At 42.5% G+C, this 21,360-nt stretch overlaps 2 protein-coding genes across 3 annotated transcripts; both read left to right on the top strand.

Moving 5' to 3' along the window:
* The first annotated feature begins 335 nt into the window (after positions 1-335).
* Positions 336-13,437, top strand: espl1 (extra spindle pole bodies like 1, separase). 2 transcript variants are annotated; one of them, XM_027279555.1, is made up of 32 exons: positions 336-378; positions 2,388-2,476; positions 3,101-3,403; positions 3,490-4,236; positions 4,313-4,414; positions 4,532-4,643; positions 4,751-4,878; positions 5,004-5,197; positions 5,293-5,535; positions 5,632-5,776; positions 5,962-6,121; positions 6,220-6,359; positions 6,473-6,607; positions 6,703-6,819; positions 6,933-7,104; positions 7,206-7,334; positions 7,442-7,598; positions 7,758-7,867; positions 8,029-9,161; positions 9,252-9,669; positions 9,902-10,033; positions 10,166-10,379; positions 10,495-10,694; positions 10,789-10,916; positions 11,051-11,173; positions 11,322-11,471; positions 11,578-11,745; positions 11,871-11,975; positions 12,085-12,200; positions 12,287-12,370; positions 12,495-12,659; positions 12,893-13,437. In XM_027279555.1, the coding sequence occupies exons 2-32, from the start codon at positions 2,396-2,398 to the stop codon at positions 13,092-13,094; spliced, it is 6,513 nt and encodes a 2,170-aa protein (XP_027135356.1). In that variant the 5' UTR covers positions 336-378; positions 2,388-2,395; the 3' UTR covers positions 13,095-13,437. The 2 variants fall into 2 exon arrangements, with proteins under 2 accessions (XP_027135356.1, XP_027135355.1); XM_027279554.1 differs by lacking the exon at positions 336-378 and adding an exon at positions 2,093-2,299.
* Positions 13,438-16,620: 3,183 nt separating this feature from the next.
* Positions 16,621-20,661, top strand: pfdn5 (prefoldin 5). The gene is made up of 6 exons (XM_019271860.2): positions 16,621-16,751; positions 17,930-18,032; positions 19,227-19,258; positions 19,934-20,008; positions 20,100-20,205; positions 20,298-20,661. The coding sequence occupies exons 1-6, from the start codon at positions 16,686-16,688 to the stop codon at positions 20,381-20,383; spliced, it is 468 nt and encodes a 155-aa protein (XP_019127405.1). The 5' UTR covers positions 16,621-16,685; the 3' UTR covers positions 20,384-20,661.
* The last annotated feature ends 699 nt before the right edge of the window (positions 20,662-21,360 follow it).

The following is a 21,360-nucleotide window of genomic DNA, read 5'->3' as shown; positions in this document are numbered from 1 at the left end:
CTACTTTACTCTAATAATAATAATTATTTTTATTATTAATGACCTACAATAACATAATTAACTTATTTATTACCATCTATGACGAATGCGCTTCTTTTGGATTTTTTTGTAGTTTTTTAGGTATGACAATAGAACTACACTAAAACCATAAGTCATTGTATTTCCGGGTAAGAACCGGAAGTGCGTCGGATTGGTTAGCAGACACCTTTCAAAACGCAGTGCGCGGCGCTGAAGTTTCCATGATTGTTGTGAGGATTTGAATTTCTTCTTTTTTTAACTCACTCAACACAACAACAACAAACTGCGCTGCTGCTTCATCCTGTTATTATGAAGGACGTGTCTGTCTGCGGTGAACAAAGAAGCTCTCCTGTTTGTGAAGTAGTCTCGGTGACGTTAGGCAGACGTTAACGTTCACGCTGTCGTTAACGTTCACACGCTGAGCTGAGTTTGTTTGTTTTCTCCGCAGCTGGCGACATGAAGTGTCTGAAGGTGGGGACGAGTACATCCGGAGGACAGCTTCAGTGGAGGAGACGGCTTCTGCTCCAAGAGCTGAGGTGAGAGCTCACTGTTAATAACGTCAGAGCAGGGGTGTCCAAAGTACGGCCCGCGGGCCAATCACGGCCCGCAGTCAGAAGCTTCATTTTTGGGATTGTCTGATACTGGATGACTGGAGATTTTCCCTTTTTTTTGGGTTGACATAACGAAGCATTTGAACTTTTTTTTTTATTTCAAGGATGTGATGTTATAATCTGTGAAGAGTGATAGGTTTCAAACTTAAATGTTAACAGACTTACTCACATTACTCACAATAGTCACCGTTTAAATGAGATTTGTAAGTTTAACTGTTCCATCAATTTATTCTTTGTTTGAAGGATGAATTTATTTTTAGATGTGTTCACCTGATTGGTTAATTTGGTGATGCTGCCATTTAAAAAAAAAAAAAATAATAATTGTGACAATGAAAACAGAATTCTTACAGGACATTTGTATGTAACTTTTATTTGTATTTTTCATTTTTTAAACGTTGTTTTGGCCTCGGGCATCTTCACATTGTCAAAGTTTGGACACTCTTGCATTAGGGCTCATCTGCCTCCATGACCGGATATATTAGACATATTTTTGTGTATGACATGTTTTTAATTCTTATTAATATTTTCAGACTTATGTTAAAAAGTCCACCAGGCCTCCAGGGTCGCACGCTGTGTGACAGGTCATCTCGGCCTGTAACCATCACCTTGGAGCGGATCTCCTGACTCTGACCATGTCGGTCACTTGGTGCAGCTGGTGAGGTTTCCCTACATGGCTACGATGTCTCTGCGGCAGTCGTTGCTCAGAGCACACCTCTGTACATGGAAGACATTTTCCATATTGTCAAGAAGCTAAGCTCCCTAGAAGCTCAAAGTCTATGCAGCCATGTCGCTGGTTGCTTTACAGCAGGCTTAACCCCACCCCAACAGGTATGCATCACTTTTTTTTACAGTGTGTGGTAGATATATATATTTCTATTTCCGTGGATCACTGCTGTTGTATGGTCCACAGGCTGAGGACTACTGTGTTCTGGTGCGGAGCTGCTTCTCGGTGCTTTGGAACGGATATCTGCACCAAGACCGGAAGATTGTAAACCCCCGCGACAAACTCCACTGCCAGATGCAAGCTCTGAGCTTCCTCCTGTTGTTGGCGCAGAGAGAAAGCACAACAATCATGGAAACTTCAGCGCCGCGCACTGCGTTTTGAAAGGTGTCTGCTAACCAATCCGACAGCACTTCCGGTTCTTACCCGGAAATACAATGACTTATGGTTATTGTAGTTCTATTGTCATAATTTAAAAAAACTACAAGAAAAAATCCCCAAATAAGCGCATTCATCATAGATGGTAATAAAAAGGGTTAATTATATTATTGCAGGTCATATAATAATAATAATAATAATAATTATTATTATTATTATTATTATATGACCTGCAATAATATAATTAACCCTTTTTATTACCATCTATGATGAATGCGCTTATTTGGGGATTTTTTCTTGTAGTTTTTTTAAATTATGACAATAGAACTACAATAACCATAAGTCATTGTATTTCCGGGTAAGAACCGGAAGTGCAGTCGGATTGGTTAGCAGACACCTTTCAAAACGCAGTGCGCGGCGCTGAAGTTTCCATGATTGTTGTTGAGGATTTGAATCTTCTTCTTTTTTTAACTCACTCAACAACAACAACAACCTGCGCTGCTGCTTCATCCTGTTATTATGAAGGACGGTGTCTGTCTGCGGTGAACAAAGAAGCTCTCCTGTTTGTGAAGTAAGTCTCGGTGACGTTAGGCAGACGTTAACGTTCACGCTGTCGTTAACGTTCACAGCTGAGCTGAGTTTGTTTGTTTTCTCCGCAGCTGGCGACATGAAGTGTCTGAAGGTGGACGAGTACATCAGGAGGACAGCTTCAGTGGAGGAGACGGAGCTTCTGCTCCAAGAGCTGAAGGTGAGAGCTCACTGTTAAATAACGTCAGAGCAGGGGTGTCCAAAGTACGGCCCGCGGGCCAATCACGGCCCGCAGTCAGAAGCTTCATTTTTGGGATTGTCTGATACTGGATGACTGGAAGATTTTCCTTTTTTTTTGGGTTGACATAACGAAGCATTTGAACTTTTTTTTTATTTCAAGGATGTGATGTTATAAATCTGTGAAGAGTGATAGGTTTCAAACTTAAATGTTAACAGACTTACTCACATTACTCACAATATGTCACGTTTAAATGAGATTTGTAAGTTTAACATGTTCCATACAATTTATTCTTTGTTCGAAAGGATGAATTTATTTTTAGATGTGTTCACACCTGATTAGGTTAGATTTGGTGATGCTGCCATTTAAAAAAAAAAAAAATAATAATTGTGACAATGAAAACAGAATTCTTACAGGACATTTGTATGTAACTTTTATTTGTATTTTTCATTTTTTAAACGTTTGTTTTGGCCCCTGGGCATCTTCACATTGTCAAAGTTTGGACACTCTTGCATTAGAGGCTCATCTGCCTCCATGAACCCGGTGATATTAGACATATTTTTGTGTATGAAACATGTTTTTAATCTCTTTTTAATATCTTTTTAGAGTTATGTAAAAAGTCCACCAGGCCTCCAGGGTCGCACGCTGTGTGACAGGGTCATCCGAGCCTGTAACCATCACCTTGGAGCTGGCTCTCCTGACTCTGACCATGTCGGTCACTTGGTGCAGCTGGTGGAGGTTTCCCTACATGGCTACGATGTCTCTGCGGCAGTCATTGCTCAGAGCACACCTCTGTACATGGAAAAGATCATTTTCCATATTGTCAAGAAGCTAAGCTCCCTAGAAGCTCAAAGTCTATGCAGCCATGTCGCTGGGTTGCTTTACAGCAGGCTTACCCCACCCCAACAGGTATGCATCACATTTTTTTTTTACAGAGTTGTGTTAGATATATATGTTTCTATTTCATTGGATCACTGCTGTTGTATGGTCCACAGGCTGAGGACTACTGTGTTCTGGTGCGGAGCTGCTTCTCGGTGCTTTGGAACGGATTATCTGCCACCAAAGACCGGAAGATTGTAAACCCCCGCGACAAACTCCACTGCCAGATGCAAGCTCTGAGCTTCCTCCTGTTGTTGGACGCAGAAAGCGCATCGACCCCCATCTCCAAAGCTCCCATATACACAGAGGACGCCATCACTGAATTTGAGAGTAGCTGTGGAGCGAAGACCAAGGACGACGCTGATTTTCTTCTTCAGGAAATGTGCGCCCTTTTCAAGAGATGCTGGAGTGAAGGCTGTAAGGGGGACACACCTAAGCAATCTGCTGAGACATCAGGTTTATATGTGCTTTCTGAAATGGTGCTGATTGTACTGAAGGTGCTTTGTAAGGCTGGCCACTATGATCCAGCTTCCACCCTCGTGAATGAAATTGAGAGTAGGATCAGAGACCACGCCGACTGTCGGTGCACGGTTGCAGTGCTCGGCAAATGGGCGGTAAAAATTCATTCTACGATGAAGGCTGGTGGGGAGAGTGGCCAAGCTTTGACAGAGTGTGCCAGGGCCTTGAGGTCTCTTCCGGCAGTCCTGGGGGACCAGGAAGCTCATGCGGTCCTGGAAGGTTGCGGGCTGGTCGTGTGGGCTGTGGAAAGTGGCCACAGCAAAGGACTGAGTGGATCTGTGCTCCTGGCTTGGTTTTCTTTTCTTGAGGAGCACCAGGAACGGATATTAAAGATGTTAAAGAAGGTGAGTGAGGAGTTATTAGACGTTAGAGGTTTCATTTGCACAGATTACTCATCCGTGGCTTTGCTTTCTTTTACAGAACTTGACAGGCCAGGCTGAAGGCGGCAGACTGCAGCAGGCTCTGTGCTTCAGTATTTACCAAGGCTTCGTATTTGCTTACGAGAGCATGCTCGCATCGCAGGTCAGCTGCTTCTGTCATGTCCAGTTTTGTGATGATGATGATAGTTTAGAAGTTACATCTTGTTGGTGTTGTGAACTGACGTAGGCTTATTCACTGATTGTCATTTGTTGTTGTTAGCTGGAGGACGACGACACACTTGACAGGGTGCTGCTGTACTGCCAGGCCACAGCTGGACAGATGATGACTGAACTGCGTAAACTGTCGAGTGAAAACTTTCTCGTCAAAGCAGGTGACGAATGATTAATGTTGTGACTTGAGGGGTTCTGAAACATGCTGACTTAAATTGCTATATACAGTATATAGACATTATTCTGACAGTTTCTTCTTTTTTTGCAGTGATTGCTGTGAGTAACTTAGCTTGTGGATTGTACAACCGCCGTCTCTATGACCAGGCCTTCATGCTAGTTGAGATCCTCTGCAGGGATCTATGCAAGAGTTGCCCTGCCTCGCTCTCCGTCGATAGGGTAAGCTCTTTAAGTGTGTTTTTTATTTGATCGTGCTTCACATCTTACAATATGTCGCCATACGCAAGATTACCTCTGTGTTTTTACAGTCATCTTTGTTATTATCCTGTCTTTTGACTACCCAGTTGAGCCGGCCCTTCATGCTGGCTGTGCAGACATCTCGACGGGCCGGACAACTGGAACGAGCGTTAGATTGGGTGATCCTGTGGCTGAAGGCTTTGGGGGACAAAATCACTACTCATATGGCCGAACCGGTCTCTCTCTGGGTGAAAACGAAGACCGACGCAGCCCGTAATTCTGAGGAGGACGTCCGTCTCCGGTACAGATACATTTCAATATATTTTGTTATTAAGAAAGTTAAGAAACTTACAGCTGTTGGCATGTCCTGTCCTGTCCTGTCCTGTCCTGGAACAGGACATTACACGATGGTTTTGGTCCAGACGTCCCTGATGAGAGAGTAATGCTTTGCCTTTTGGAGGAAGAGCTGCGTGCCTATAAGGAGGTGGCAGGAGACACAGCCCAGGAGCGTTACAACACACTTTGTGATCTGTTGGACATCTGTCATGAGGAGAGCACCCACACCCATTTACGTGCTGTGTACCTCTGTGAAATGGCCCAAGTTGTGTGTTATCAGGATTTCAGTGAACAAACTGACTGGTAGGAGCTCTTATTTACTCTTATTTTCTTTTAATAGAGACATAAACGGTTTTGCTGTATCTTTAATGTTCATTATGTTGATTTGTAACCACACAGCACGGCAGTGGATTTTGTTCATGAAGCTTTGCGGCTGCTTGAAGAAGAAGCAGAGACTCCAGAGAATGCTGACAGACTGAAGGATGACAAGGCCCATGCTTTGCTTTGGCTCTATATCTGCACTCTTGAGAAGAATCTTCAGGAGGTGAGCTCAGTTGGTTCTGTCATGATATCATCATGCTTCATTAATGGTACTTGTAAATAAGTGGCAGGATTTAGAATTTATACATACAAGAACTGAAGGACGTGATATTAGACTGTATAAAACAATCGTGAGTTAAGTCTGTTGTGATGAATTAATGATGTTTGTGTGTGTGTTTTTTGGGCCAGGCCATCGAAAGAGACAAAAAACAGCGAGAGTTGCGCGAGCAGATGCGTTGTGTGTCCAACCCCATAGGAACCAATGACTTTGATTACGAAGACAAGCAGAAGACACAAGACAGCATACAGGTGTACGAAGGCCTGCATTTCAACCTGGGCGCAGAGAACAGTAAGAACCCCTCTGTTCATATCATCTGTCACTTACTGTAGACACCTACGACCGTCTCTGTGAGAGATTAATAGACAATATTTTTTTTCTCTTTTCAGAGCTGTGCAAGCCTTTGGAACGAGCCCTGGATGAGTGGTCCGCTCTTCTGCAGTGTCGAGCGCTGCCTTTGCTCAGAAACCCCAAACAGACCTGTAGCGCCATTGCCGTGATGGCGGCTCTTTTCAAACTTATGGGAAAGGTGATGAATGTGTTCAAGGAAGGCTTGGGTGTGTTAGGGGAATATAGATTCTTAATGTAATTGGTAATTACAGTATCTGTATATTTATTTAATATCCTCGTCCTGTTATGTAGCCTCTGAAGGCTTTGGAAGCTTACCAACTTGCGATTGGACTTTCACGTCACCTTGCCGATGCCCACGGAAGTGCCAGCGCCCTCTGTCAATCAGCCAGCATTCTTCTGGACATGGGCATGCCCGAACTGGCTTTGGTAATGCAGTTTTCTAATATAAAACATATAATACCTAACTTCATGTGCTCTGTCTCACTTTGTTTATTTTATTGTTTATTACGTTATTTCTTCAGGCACAGCTCGAGCAAGCAGAAAAGTTCGTCGCCTCAGACTGCACTGCCGAGGGACCTTCTTCTCTCTCTATGATGGCCATTCTGCTGAAAGCTCAGTACTGTTACAGCACAGGACAGGTAGGAAACATATCTGCAACCAGTATGTGCAGTGCTTTTTTGTTGTTGTTGTTGTTGTTGTTGTAACGGGTGATCGAATCAAATTTCCCCTTTCCTGTTTGACCACATGTCAGGTGGATCTTGGGGTGCCTTATCTGTGCGACGTGCTTAAAGAAGTGAACGAGCAGAGGCAGTCAAAGAGCTGGTACCTGCTGCGTGCTCGGACCCTCCAGATCTGCAGTTCTTATCTGGGTTTGGACACGGCCGCACTGCCTCAAGTCCAGCGGGGCCGTATCACACAGCATGGTTAGTTCAAGTGTTTGCTACAGTTAATATGAACATTTTTTGTTTTTAATTTTGCATTGTGAGAATAGGTGAGCTAAGGATTGTTTGTTTGTGTGTTTCAGGTATAAAAAGTTCAGACACTGCCCTGTACGAAAGTCTGAAGCTTCTCTGCAGCCTGCTGCTCACTTTAGTGGGGAAGGGCCTATACGGATCGAACGGCGGCAGCTCAGACGTGCGCTTCATCGACCAAGGTACGACGATACATGAAAAAGCTGCTAATGCCTCATTGATGGTTTGTTCTAATGTTGTCTACCACGCTGATCTCTCTACTCTGCTCCATGCCTTGGTCTTTGAGCAGGCGATAACCTGGTGATGAAGTGGCAGCTACTCTCAGAGCTGTTGAACTGCTCTGTGAAGATGGTAGCTGTGAGGAGCAACTGCGGGGCCATCAACGATGCCAGGCTGCAATGCCTAGAAGCACTTAAACTAGCCATCAAGCTGCAAGCACTCAGCCGGTATGTACATGGTAGTGGGTTAAAATGTAACGTAAACTAGTGGACTGATCTTTCATGTTGTAGCGTGTGATGCTAAACTCACCGACAGGTTGCAGCCTCTTCCACTTTGATATAATGTGAAGGCCACTCTGATCTAGTGAAACAATTTTTTTTTTAAAGATGCGCTGAGCTGCTGGTGATCAAAGCTGAGCTGGAGCTGATGCAGGGGGAGAGAGAGGAAAGTGGAATCGATTTAGACAAAGTCAGAAACCTTCTGGAGCTTTGCACAGGTCTGTTCAATACACACAGCTCAAATAGAGCTGGATATTGATTTAATATTATTGTTTTACTTACAGTAAAACTGTGTAATTTGATCAGCTTGTAATTAAAAATGATGTTGGCCAGGTGAATAATTCTACATAAAATGTTATCTGTTAATTCTTTTCCTCAGATTTCTCCGATCAGGTGCAGAAGGCGGAGGTGAAAATCAAACCTCGGAAAGGTCGCCCAGCACAGAAATCTCAGTCTCCCCTTCCGACCATAGAGGATGATTTCAAGGGCATCCTGAGCACTAGGTGGAGTGCCAAAGAACCTGTAGTGAGGGATCTTGCCAGTTCCCCGCCTCTTAAAGCTCAGCCTCGTCGCTGGTTGTCCTCCCTGGCCCATGACTGTGACTGCCAGTGCCCCTGTTGCTCCGAGCCCTGCCTGGGCCGTGCCACTGCTCGCTGGGCAACTACACAGGCTGATCTGGTTCTCCAGCTGGATCCCAATGAAGCCAGAGTCAGTTTTAAACTTCAGTGGGCAACTTTAGCTCGCTGTAAGAGTGTTTCTGCCAAACTTGGGGCAAAACTGGCTAAACTCTTCCCTCCCTGTGGCTCTGCCAAAGGTTTCACCAAACCCGCCCTGATGCAGGACTTAGTGGGCCGCGTGTACCTTCGCATGGCTCTGTTTGGTCTAGAACCAAGGCATGAAAAGATCTGTGGTATATGGAAAATACTGGAGGCTGGCTTAGCATTTGTTGAGTCCACACCCTCTCCTGTGCTAAGACCTATCAAAGCAGGCTTAATCGCAACCAAAGCCATAGTGTCATTGGTTACCTTGGCTGCCAAAAAGGGATGCACCCCAGAGGAGCTCTTCTCAGATGTTTGGACTTGGAATGCACCAAAAGTGGATGAAGAGCTGAAATCAGAACAGAAAATAGCGCTTCCCTCGTCTTTGCTCAAGAAACCTAAAAACGCAGACGTTCCCGACAAAACAAAAGAGGCGAAGAAGGTCAAGGTTGTCAAGCCCAAGATTCAAGTGACGAGCTCCTCGACCAAAGCAAAGGGACTGGTTCCTATGACACCAGTGACGGTTAAGTCAAAGACCTCTATCAGGGAGCTCGGCTCTTTTGACTTTAACACAGTGGTACCTACTTTGGCCTGTACTCCTGTTCACAAAGTAAAAGCCCCTGCCTCAGTGCAGAAAGCACAGAGGACTGCTTCCAAGCTACAGTTTCATGTGTATGAAGAGGTGTCACCGACCCAAGACAAAGCCCGACCCGTGCCTGCTGCCCCCAGACGCACCAAGAAATCACGTTTCAAAGTAAGCGTCTAATCAGAGTAGAGGTTTTTTTTAATTCTTTTTATGAAAATCCTTTATGAATTATCTTCTTTTTTTAATATGTCTACACAGGTGGAGTTTAGCGACGAGAGTGACACAGAAGCCAATACACAGACAGAGCCCAAAGAAAGCACAGACGTCCCTAAAAAGCGAACCACCACAAGAAGAGCTGCCCAAAACAGTAAAACAGCCCCAGACCCGCCTGCAGAGAAGATCCCACCTAAGAGGCAGACAAGGGCTAAGAAGAGCACTGCGTTGGCTCGGGTAACCTCCTCTGACGACGACGAGACTTTAGCGGTTAAAGCTGCCTCGACGAGAAGAGGAAGAAGCAGAAAGGAGCTGTCCAATGCGGAGGCAGATTCAGTCGAGGAGCCAGACAAGATGAGGGCCATCGAGGAGGAAACCACAGAAGTTCTGGATATAAGCATTGAGCAGCTTAGGACGTCGGACACTGAGACTGAAGACAATTCTGCTTCAAGCAAAGACATCGGTGTGTACACATCACACCACATTACATACCGAAGCATTTCATTTAGATATGATGCCTCCTGGAATCATCAGCTTCTTCTCGTTTTAGTTTTGGGTTTTCTTTAAGCCACTATGACAAAACCACAGAATATGTAAGATGCCATGAAATAGCCAGAAGAATAAAGCTGTCACATTATCTAAGACAATTTTAATTGAAGTCCAGAGATCTAATCTTTCCTTCGGCTTTTTTCCAGACGTAGATTTTGAGGTGTTGCGGAGGGATATGTGCCGTGATTTGGAGAGAGACGACTTGTTCGAACTGAGGAGCAGAGGTCATCCGAGAGAAGGTCCACAAACCCACCTGTCTCAACCAGACACCAGGCCAGGTGAGAATTTACCCTGCTACAGTCACATCTTTGTGATGTAACGTGTCCTTTTCATAGGAGCGTAACTCTGCGGCGACAGTGTTATTACAAAGGAAGCATCTCTGAGATATTCTGCGATGTGATTTCTCTCAGACAATCTTTCTCTGGAGGACGTTCAGTCATTGCTCCGCTCCGCCTGGTTGACCGTTCAGCACTTCCCGTCCCCGACCATCTACACGACCCTCTGTGGTCTTCTGGCTCTTACTATGGGACAGCAGGACCCAATAACTACAGCGATGCTGCACGCCCTGTCCTTGGGCATTACAAGTCGGCATCGCACAATCAGGCATTTAGCCAGTTGTCTCAAGTAAGCATACGTGTTTGTGTGTGTAGCGCTGAGTCAAATGTTTCTACATCTGCTAGCTCAAGGCTAAACTTCTTTTGTGTTCAAACATTGTTGCTTTGTTGTGTCGTCGTAACAGAAAGCTCAAAAAGGCGTCCAATGAGCTAGCAGACAAGATGGATGCTCTGAGTCTAGATGAGCCAAGCGAGCCTAAGACCTGTACCGAACAGATGTTGTCACAGCTGGAGAACATTTTCTCCTTTCCGACAGCTGACTCCTCCACCTTCCCCAAGAGCCACTGTCAAGAGTTTATCCAGCACGTTCAACACCTTCCCGAAGGTAAAAAAATAATCAATACATTGTCGTTCCAACAAAATGCAGTTTGCACATTTCATGAGAGGTAATGGCAAAGTGATGCTTATGTGACCCACAGGGGTGACGGTGTGTGTGATGTCTGTGCTTGGACTAAAACCTGGTGAGATGGGTGACAGCATCATACTGTCCCGCCTCGAGAAGGGGTCTGCCCCGGTCACTATTCACATCCCAACCTCTAAACAGCAGGTGAGGATGGTAAATTATATCTATATACTAGTAGCCACAATCTGAATCCAGACAGCTGTGAAGTGTAAATGCTTGTGGTTTTAGTAATATGGACACACAAGTCACATTCCTATCCTTTTGTCTCTGTGTTGTAGCACCCAATTAGTTGGCTGGTGCAGGAGATAGATGGTATTCAGGTGGAGCAGAAGGCTGTGAGCTGTGTGTCTGAGAAAGCCAAGTGGTGGGAGGGCCGCAGGGCGCTCGACTCTCGAGTTGAGGTAAGTGGCGAAGAATGAGGGAGTCAGAATTACTGTTGATTTCACTAAATGTTATATACTTACACCCGGAGACGTAGACAAAGAAAACAAGACACTTTGTTTTACGCATTTTCACTCTTGTTAAACCGCTTCTCTATCTCTCTTTCAGCGAATGTTGAAGGAGATGGAGGGATTGCTGGGATGCTGGAAGAGCTTTCTTCTACCTCTTTCATTGGATCCCGAGCTCTCCAAACAGGCCCAGCACCTTTGCAAGTCCTTATCTGCAAAGGGAGTGACAGTCAGTGAGGAGATGTTGAAGGTTTGTTTTGTTTTTTAGCATCCACATGTCTTGATCTAAAAAAAGGCAGCTGGGAAAAAGGAAGAGACAAAACAACAACCTCTAACACTTGTGACTTGTGTTTCAGGCCATGCTGTCTGCCTCTCCTGCGCTCTCCCAAGAAGACCTGAAAAGATTTGCTCTGGGAGTTTCTCCACAGTGGGATTTGGAGTGTGACCAGCTTCTCCATGCAGCGGTGTCTCACCTCGCCGACAGGAATGAGCCTAACGGTCACGTGGTTCTCATCCTGGACAAGGTTGGCTTCCTCATCTGTTAAATACTGAATTGTCTTATAGTCTGATTTGTACATAAAGGTGCTTTTTGAGAGCAAAGACACTTGTATCTGTCCTCCTGTCAACTTCTGTCCTGCTTTGTTTGCAGTACCTTCAAAAGTTGCCATGGGAGAGCATCTCCATCTTAAGATCTCATTCTGTCAGTCGGATGCCTTCTCTGCACTCACTAATCGGACTGAGCATTCAGAGAGAGGTAAGGTTAAGCTCCATACTGAGCCGATATGCCACGTGATGCCGATGTAAATTACTTCCTAGCAGCTGAGTTCGGAGGTGGTTATTGTTGTTTGAATCTTTCCTCGCAGACTGACTCTAAGTCCATCCTGAAGCAAGGTGTGGATACGAAACAGGTGTTTTACGTGCTGGACCCTGACGCCAATTTAGGAAACTCTCAAGACCGATTCAAGGAATGGTTCAGCAGGTGAGACGCTCATAGATTCGTCAGTATGTCTTTCTGTCACCAGTCTGTTTTCCTCCCCATTTACAACATTACTATTCTTATTAAAGTAAACTAGATTGGGACGGTGTGTGTGGCGCAGCTCCTGACTCGGGCCAGCTGGAAGAAGCTGTTGCGACTAAGGATCTGTACATGTGAGTTTGTGACGATCTCAAGTAACCTCATAGAGTAAGCACTGGTTATAGTTCACAACAATGTATGAATAGATCATTCAAATGAAATGAATCTTTGTCCCTCTTACCCCTGGGGTGCTTTTAGTTATGTGGGTCACGGTGCAGGCGCCCGTTTCCTCGACAGCCAGGCGGTCCTGAAACGGCAGATGAGAGCAGCCTCGCTGCTCTTTGGCTGCAGCAGTGCCGCTTTGGCAGTGCGCGGGGATCAGGAAGGACAAGGCATCATCCTCAACTACCTCATAGCAGGATGGTGAGATATCTGTCTTCACTCAGTTATGGTTCACACTGTGTAGATAAGTTAGAAATAAATCAAATCCACAGTGGGATTTAGCAGATCCACAAAGCTGAATTCAATTTGTGTTTGTTTTCAGTGAAGTTATGCATTGAGACTACTTTATGGGCTTTTCTCACAACAGTAAAATGAGTTTCATTGATTATTATCTAGTCATAATTTCATTGTTTTTTTTGTTTTTTTTCCCATAGCCCCTTTGTTTTGGGAAACCTGTGGGATGTGACAGATCGGGATATCGATCGATTCACTAAGGCCTTGTTGGAGTCCTGGTTATCTGCTGGGTCTGGAGCTCCCCTCCTGGATTATATGGGTCCGTCACGTCAGGCCACACACCTGAAACACCTCATAGGAGCTGCACCTGTGGTCTATGGTTTACCAATCTACCTGCTGTAGGTGGGCTGATGAGCCAAAGCTCTTCTTAAAAACAGGATGTAAACAATCTATGCAGTATTTTTAAGTGTTATTGTATCAGCACACAAGCTGCAGGACACGACTTTAACTTGTTTATATATAAATAGTTTTATGCTATAAAGTTTTGGCAAGATTAAAGTTCTGCATTTACTCTTATTTAAACCGGTGCTTCCATTTTTAAACCATTGTCGCTACAGTGACTCATTTTAAATAACTTTTTTTGAATGAATTTGCTTTTAATGTGTTGATTGAACAAATTTTGAATAAATGTGTTCTCACATACAATGAGTCTCTGCATTGTGGAAATGAGTTGGGAGGGAAAAGCCAAAGAAAAAATGCAAAGTGTGTCAATTAAGTTTGTTCCGTCAAGTGTCTCATAGTTGTCTCATTTGATCCAGAGCTCATTTTGGGTGAATGGGTCAGAAACCAGGGCCCTGGGGTATTAACAATTTCTATTGTATAGTATAACATCAGTTCACATTTAAAGTTTCTGTTGAATGTATATACTGTAAAATAAAAATTAAAAAGATAAAAACAGGTTTTAAAAAGGTTTATAGTTGATTTAATACATTAATAACAAAGCTTTGTTTTGTCATCTCAATATAACAAGATGGTTTGCTGCTGTTTGCTGTATCTTGACAAATATGGCAACTGTGAAATACTGAGTACCCATCTTAGGTCTAACCGAGGCAGTAAACTGACTTTCTGTTAAAGATAACATTCAGATCAGTCCTCGTCATTTAAGACTTAGCCCGGCTCTAACTTCACAGGCGAGCACACTTGAGTGATCTCGCTGAGATGATTTTCTTGTGATAAATGATCTCGTTATCTCCAGAAAATGACCTTTTGTTTTCTCGAGATAATTAACTTGTGATCTCCAGCTAAGGGCATTAAAAAAAATAATTAGCTGATCCCCCATAACACATACTGCCAGGATTAAAGCACAAAATAACTTTTCAGTCCCACATATGATCTGTAGAATGACGATGTGAAATGGACTTTATGTTTAAAATTTTAAAAAGCCAGTTTGCAATTTCTGTCTTTGTATGATGGCACAGTGGAAGAAGTGAGTGACTGACGCATTACATTTTTATTTTAAAATTTCAGTTTAGAAATGAAAATTACCCTTTTGACAGGATTTCGTGATATCTTGCGGTGCAGTAGCTGATTGCAAAACTGTTGCCTCGCTCTCGTTCCCACAGTGAAGTAGAAATGCACGAAAAAGACAAAAGGCCCAAATTAAAGACTGTTTAGTTTGTCCATTCAGGACTACTGTAGAAACATGGAGCCGGTGGAAGAAGACCCTCAGCATCTGTAGCACGATAACAAAAACATAATGATTGCATGATTTGATGCAAACCTCCTGACTCCACCACCCAGGACCAAGCTGTAGCTGCCTCATGACTGTACTGACCTCCGAACATTCATATCTCTGACAAAAACACACCTTTTAATAAGGAAGACTGAATTCAAAGTATCAAAGTTTTAAGTTGAATTTATTATTCTTGTACAAGAAGGAGCGTTTAACAGTGCTAGAGAGAAAAGGCTCCCTGAGGAGCTCTAACAGTTGGTTCTTATACATTTTTTTTTTAATGGGCTGTCTCGGACACCTCCCCACTGATACAGATAATATCATAACATCCTTTTTTGGTTTTCTGCTCAGTAATGAACAGAATGTTCCTTATCCAAATGATACTCTCCTAGCCTCTCTCTCCTGTCCTTGTACTATTGATTTATAATTATCTCTCCCTGCCAGCCTCAGTAAAACACAGGCCAAATAAGGGAAGTGTACGAGACATGCAAAAGACAGGATACACACACACACACACACTATATGAATTAAAACATCTGAACCCCAGTATAATCCTAATTTTTACAACATTTTTAAAATGGCTTTTAATGTTAAGCTTAGTCTTGTGTTTTAGTGTACTATTTTACACTGTTTTGCTGCTTTGATGTTGTTTTTTCAACTTCAGCTTTATTTTTTTTTATATAGCACCTTTCATACAGAATTGTAGCACAAAGTGCTTCACAGAGCAGAGTAAGAACGGAAATAGACAAAAACTAACAGTTCTTAAGGCAACAGAGCAGTTGCATGAAAAACTAGAGATTAGAAGAAGAGTAGAAAGCATAAAACTACAACGAAACAAATGGGAAGTAAATTAAGACCTATAGGGTAAAAAGCAGTAAAAGTAGATAATACGTGTACAGTGAATAAGCACCAGAGATAAAAGTAACATTGAGTGATCAGGACCTAAAAACTCAGCAGTGAATGATCAGACACCTTAGGTAAACACCAGACTAAAGAGATATGTCTTAAGTTGTTTTTTAAAGAAATCTACAGTGGTGCAGTCCCTCAGATCCACAGGCAGCTGTTCCAGAGATGGGGGCCGCAGTAGCTAAAAGCAGCCTCACCAAACTTCTTTGTGGAGGTTCTGGGGACAACTAAGAGTCCAGATGCGAGGATCTGAGGGACCTGCTTGGTACATACCTCTGTAGCATGTCACAGAGGTAGGTCGGTGCCAGGCCAATCAGTGATTTAAAAACCAATAAGAGAATCTTAAAATCGGGTAACCAGTTATGTGTGCCCTCTGTCTGGTCTTTGTTAGTACTGCAGAGTTCTGTATTAATTGTAAGCAGCCTAGTGTTTTTTTTAGGAAGACCAGACAGAAGGCAATTACAGTAATCAAGTCTTGAAGTAATAAAAGCATGAATTAGTTTTTCTGTGTCAGCCTTGTTGATGAATGGTCTGACTTTGGTGATATTTCTAAGGTGATAGAATGATGTTTTGGTTATGTTTTTTATATAATATAGACTATAATGTGAAGTGTCTTTGAGTATCCAGAAAAGCGCTTATAAATAACATGTATTATTTTATTATTATTATTTTCTTAGGTGTTATGCACTAATGAAAACAGGTATGCGTTTGTCTGCTATATTATGGACCTTTAACATTGTCACCCTAAATGCATGTATGTTTATTTTATATGGCTGACATGCTTAAAGTGATGAATGTTGGTATTGTTTAAAACCATCTCTATTTTATCATTACCAATCATTTATTTTTTTATTTTTTTTAATGAACCAAGTAAGAAAGTTAGAGACATTTTTAAAAAACAACTTAAGACATATCTCTTTAGCCAGGCTTTTACCTCCTGATCACTCCCTGTTTTTTTTCTTGTGACTTATTCACTGCACAGGTCTGATCTACTTTCACTGCAACTGTTCTTAAATTCTGCTTTGTACCTATAGATCTTAATGTTTCTTATTATTTGTTTCATTGTTGTAGTTTTATGCTTTTTACTTTTCTTCTAATTTCTAGTTTTTCATGCAGCTGCTCTGTTGTTGTCTATTTCTGTTCTTACTCTGCTCTGTGAAGCACTTTGGGCTACAATTCTGTATGAAAGGTGATATATATATAAAAATAAATAAAATTGAAGTTGAGACGGGAGCAGGTGCCACCACGTGTCTCGTCCACAGGGGGGCGGTGTTTCAGAGCAGTGCCCGCCCGGCTCCGTCACCCTGGAAACACATCCGGCGCTGCTCGGGGTCATTTTGCATCGCGCTTCCAACATGGCGGTGAATCTCACAGACCTCTCCCTGCCTCAGTTAGAGGGACTGAAGACCCAGCTGGACCAGGTAACATTAAAAAAGTCTGCTGTGTTTGAACTGGGACTGTTGTTCTGTGGTGCGGACTCTGTGAGGGCGGTGAATGAATGAAAGTGTGAGGGTGGAGGCAGCTGGTTAGCTCGTGTGGAGCTAACGGTGCAGCTGACAGGTGTGGCTTGTGTGGCTTCGTGTCTCTTTGTGTCTCTTCGTGTCTCTTTGTGTCTCTTCGTGTCTCTTTGTGTCTCTTCGTGTCTCTTTGTGTCTCTTCGTGTCTCTTTGTGTCTCTTCGTGTCTCTTTGTGTCTCTTCGTGTCTCTTTGTGTCTCTTCGTGTCTCTTTGTGTCTCTTCGTGTCTCTTTGTGTCTCTTCGTGTCTCTTTGTGTCTCTTCGTGTCTCTTTGTGTCTCTTCGTGTCTCTTTGTGTCTCTTCGTGTCTCTTTGTGTCGCTTTGTGTCGCTTTGTGTCTCTTCGTGTCTCTTTGTGTCTCTTTGTGTCGCTTTGTGTCTCTTCGTGTCTCTTTGTGTCTCTTTGTGTCTCTTTGTGTCGCTTTGTGTCCCTTCGTGTCTCTTCGTGTCTCTTCGTGTCTCTTTGTGTCGCTTCGTGTCGCTTCGTGTCTCTCCGTGTCTCTTCGTGTCTCTTCGTGTCTCTTTGTGTCTCTCTGTGTATCTTCGTGTCTCTCTGTGTCTCTTCGTGTCTCTTCGTGTCTCTTCGCGTCGCTTCGTGTCTCTTCGTGTCTCTTCGTGTCTCTTCGTGTCTCTCTGTGTCTCTTTGTGTCTCTTCGTGTCTCTCTGTGTCTCTTCGTGTCTCTCTGTGTCTCTTCGTGTCTCTTCGTGTCTCTCTGTGTCTCTCTGTGTCTCTTCGTGTCTCTTCGTGTCTCTCTGTGTCTCTCTGTGTCTCTTCGTGTCTCTTTGTGTCTCTCTGTGTCTCTCTGTGTCTCTTTGTGTCGCTTCGTCCCCCTCCGTGTCTCTTCGTGTCTCTTTGTGTCTCTTTGTGTCTCTTCGAGTCTTTTTGTGTCTCTTCGTGTCTCTCTGTGTCTCTTCGTGTCTCTCTGTGTCTCTTCGTGTCTCTTCGTGTCTCTCTGTGTCTCTCTGTGTCTCTTCGTGTCTCTTCGTGTCTCTCTGTGTCTCTTCGTGTCTCTTTGTGTCTCTTTGTGTCTCTTTGTGTCTTCCCTCTCTGACCTCTCTGTTTGTTTCTGTACATGTTTTTGCAGGAGATTGAGTTCCTGACGTCTTCAATAGGTCAGCTCAAAGTGGTCCAGACCAAGTATGTGGAAGCCAAAGACAGTTTGAACGTCCTCAACAAAAACAATAAAGGTGAGTGAACATGACATGACATGATTGATATAAATAAATATAAATATTCAGCTCAACAATCCAATCCACTTTATTTATATAGCACGATTTTTAGCAAACACAAGGTTTACAAAGGGCTGCACAACAAGATAAAACACAATAGAAACACAACAACAACATGAAGTAGAGAATAGAAAGATAAATAAAACAATAAAATAAATAAATACAAATAAATAAAAAGCACTGCCTGCAAAAATAAATATATATATGCATATATGCATGTCTAGACATAAAATCAACACTCTACATGGTGTCAACAGTGGTTCATCATTTTATAAGACAAGTAAGACTACATCTTCTGTATGTAAAAATGTAAATGTTGTCATAGATAGATAGATAGATAGATAGATAGATAGATAGATAGATAGAAGCATGCAAACGCATACATTAGAATTAACCGATAACACAGTAACCATACGTTAAAATTGACCTGAGATAGATCTAAATTTAAATATGTACAGAGAGATTAAACATCTGTAGCCAAATTAAACATTTGCAGAGGAATTAAACATTTGCAGAGGATTTAAATATGCACAGAGGAACTAAACATTTGCACAGAAAATAAATATAAAGCTGTGTTAAGAGGTTAACCCGTGCTAAACATCTATACAAAGACTATATATAAAAAAATAGAAAGTGACCGTAGAAATAAAAATGTTTTCTAAAGAATATGAGACAGAACTACAAATGGAGATAAAGGACTGTGTACAATTAAATTAGACTGGAAACAGATGAATGAAAGTCACAGCACGACAATGACAGAGAGATTATATATTATTATATATTGTATATACTGTCATATCCATCTACCTCATGTACAGAGCACTACCGTTTGTAGAAACCATATTTATTCCACCAAGTTTTATGTTCATGTCTGTACCTGCCTGTCATGTTCCTTGGTAAACTGCATGTCTATACCTGTATGTACAATAGAGAGCACAGTGAACCGGACTCATTTCTCGTGTGTGTGTGTGTGTGTGTACACACACCGGGCCAATAAAGTGATTCTGAAATTTTTCGTCACTAGTCTTTTCATCTTAGTCACACTGATATAAAAATTGTCCTCTTCAGTGGGAGTGCTGTACATCCAAAAAAGTCACCACGTCTGTGAATCTGCTGCTTTATTTTTTGCTTGTTTTGTTTTCTCTCTCACAGGAAAAGAATTGCTCGTGCCACTGACCAGCTCTGTATCCTTCCTTTATTCTGAAACGACCAGCTAAAAATCCGTCAAGTGCAACAACACGGGTCATAGCAGCCAGCTGATATTTCTTAGTAGTCTGACAACAAGAAGTCCAGCTCCACGTCTGTCTTTCAGACTTTAACTTCACAAAGCTCTTGCCGACGACTAAAAGTCAGTCCCGGATTTATTATTTTATTGCCCAGCGGCTTTTTCCTCAATCACTTTATCTTTTTCTCTTCTAAACATCTCGGTGGGCCTTTTTTTTTTTTTTTGTCTGTCATTATGTCTCTAGAAACTGCTGAGCCTGGTTACATTGCTCGCTTGCTCAGCTCTGTTCTGGCATTTACCTGTGGGACAAAAACAAACACTCTCTCTGCTCTCTGAGCTCACAGGCAGCCCGCCTAACAAACTGAGCTAGCTATAGTTCACATGAGGTTATTTAACTATTCCATAACTATTAACTCTGGGCCGCATCAGAGGAAAAAACTGAACATATTCTCCATAAAATATGATCCAATGTCACCAAAATCACTGAAATAGTTGGAGGTGTGTGACTAAGTGTCAGTGTAGCATCAACATGATTTAAAATCTGTTATTTCATGGTAGAAAACTTAGACAATGTTGCTTTAAATTCAGTCGTGTCTCTCGGAGATGTGTTGTCCTTGACGTTTCTTCTTTTCAGATGTACGTCCCTGGATCATTAAACGACGTGGAAAATGTTTTAGTGGATGTGGGGACTGGATACTATGTTGAAAAGGCAAATATATTAGCATTTGAAAGTCCATACATAAAAAAAAATCATTTATTCCAATAATGTATTCATATTTTGTATTTGTTTGTTCCTGTAGAAAGTGGAAGACTCGAAGGCATTCTTCAAACGCAAAATAGACTTCCTCACAAAGCAAATAGAGAAAATACAACCAGCCCTACAGGAAAAACATGCCATGAAACAAGGTGAGCACACCATCATATATTCCCTCTTTTTTATTTTTCAACTAAACCTTTTAGCTCACATATTACTTCACACTCTGTGTTCTGTCTCGCAGCTGTGATCGAAGTAATGAACGTGAAGATCCAGCAACTACAACAGAGCCAGCAAGCGTCACAGATGGTTGGGACCACCAAGGCTTAATGAAAACACCTGTTTACACTCGTCATGATTCTGAGGGGGGGGATTTTTAAGTTTGTGTGCTAAAAACATCGGTTACTGTTGTAGGACAAGAAACTGCCCTCCACTAATGTAATATGTGAAATACTGAAGCAAAACGTTTGTGCACAAACCCAAAATTACAAGTGGGCTATGTGTCATGGTGTACATGTACATGTGTACTTGGTCAAATTTAAATTAATTGAATTGGGTGTCTTAATTAGTTTGCATAATTAAATAAATAGGTCACTGTGCATCAAGAAGCGTGTGTCTTTCATTGTTGTGTATTTATCAGTGGGGTACACTACCAAGACCTGATCAGATTTCAATCTGGGGCAGCTGGACCTGGTTGCAGATCTGTGGAGATGTTTCGTCTCTCATCCGAGAGGCTTCTTCGGTTCTGGCCGACCGGTGGGGAGATCCAATTATTTGTCCTAGGCAGGATCATTGACCAGCCCATTATTCCACTTGATTCGTTGTTGTGATGACTATTGTCAGAGATGAATGACAGTCGTTCAGGTCACCTGAGCGCCGGTGTGGACAATGGTTGTTGGAGCCACATGTGCTGTCCACTTGCCCCAGATTTAACCCTCTTGAAGAAAGATGACCTGGATGACTAAGAACCTTCAGACTTTTTTTAACCCTAGAACACTAACGTTAAAATTAGTAACACCATCACTAACGTAGGGTATATTTTACCCGATATAATATCCCGGATAAAATACAGTTTACATCAATTTATGTAAAAGTACAACACTGTATGCCAAATTGTAGTACTCTTCTTTAATTTCCCAATATACAATATCACATAAAATAAAAAAAAAGGTACCAATGGGGACCCTTTAAAAATTATTGAAAAATCAGGTAATCCTTAATGAGAAATTTCCTAACAAAAAAAAATAATGGAGCTGGGAACTTGGTCTTTGGTCCACCCCTTCCTAGGACATGTGAGCCTTGTCTGG

Source organism: Larimichthys crocea, chromosome VI, assembly GCF_000972845.2.
Source record: "Larimichthys crocea isolate SSNF chromosome VI, L_crocea_2.0, whole genome shotgun sequence".
NCBI classification, from domain to species: domain Eukaryota; kingdom Metazoa; phylum Chordata; class Actinopteri; family Sciaenidae; genus Larimichthys; species Larimichthys crocea.
The sequence above is the reverse complement of the archived record's forward strand: the minus strand, read 5'-3'. Positions and strand labels throughout refer to the sequence as shown.

Bases quoted from the DNA above. Each gene is read 5' to 3' on its own strand.
- espl1 (XM_027279555.1), top strand. From the start codon at position 2,396: ATGAAGTGTCTGAAGGTGGACGAGTACATCAGGAGGACAGCTTCAGTG. The intron at 5,777-5,961 runs GTGAGCTCAGTT...TTTTTGGGCCAG, and splicing joins TTGAGAAGAATCTTCAGGAG to GCCATCGAAAGAGACAAAAA. The intron at 12,371-12,494 runs GTGAGTTTGTGA...GGGTGCTTTTAG, and splicing joins GCGACTAAGGATCTGTACAT to TTATGTGGGTCACGGTGCAG.
- pfdn5 (XM_019271860.2), top strand. From the start codon at position 16,686: ATGGCGGTGAATCTCACAGACCTCTCCCTGCCTCAGTTAGAGGGACTG. The intron at 20,009-20,099 runs GCAAATATATTA...TTGTTCCTGTAG, and splicing joins CTGGATACTATGTTGAAAAG to AAAGTGGAAGACTCGAAGGC. The intron at 20,206-20,297 runs GTGAGCACACCA...TCTGTCTCGCAG, and splicing joins AAAACATGCCATGAAACAAG to CTGTGATCGAAGTAATGAAC.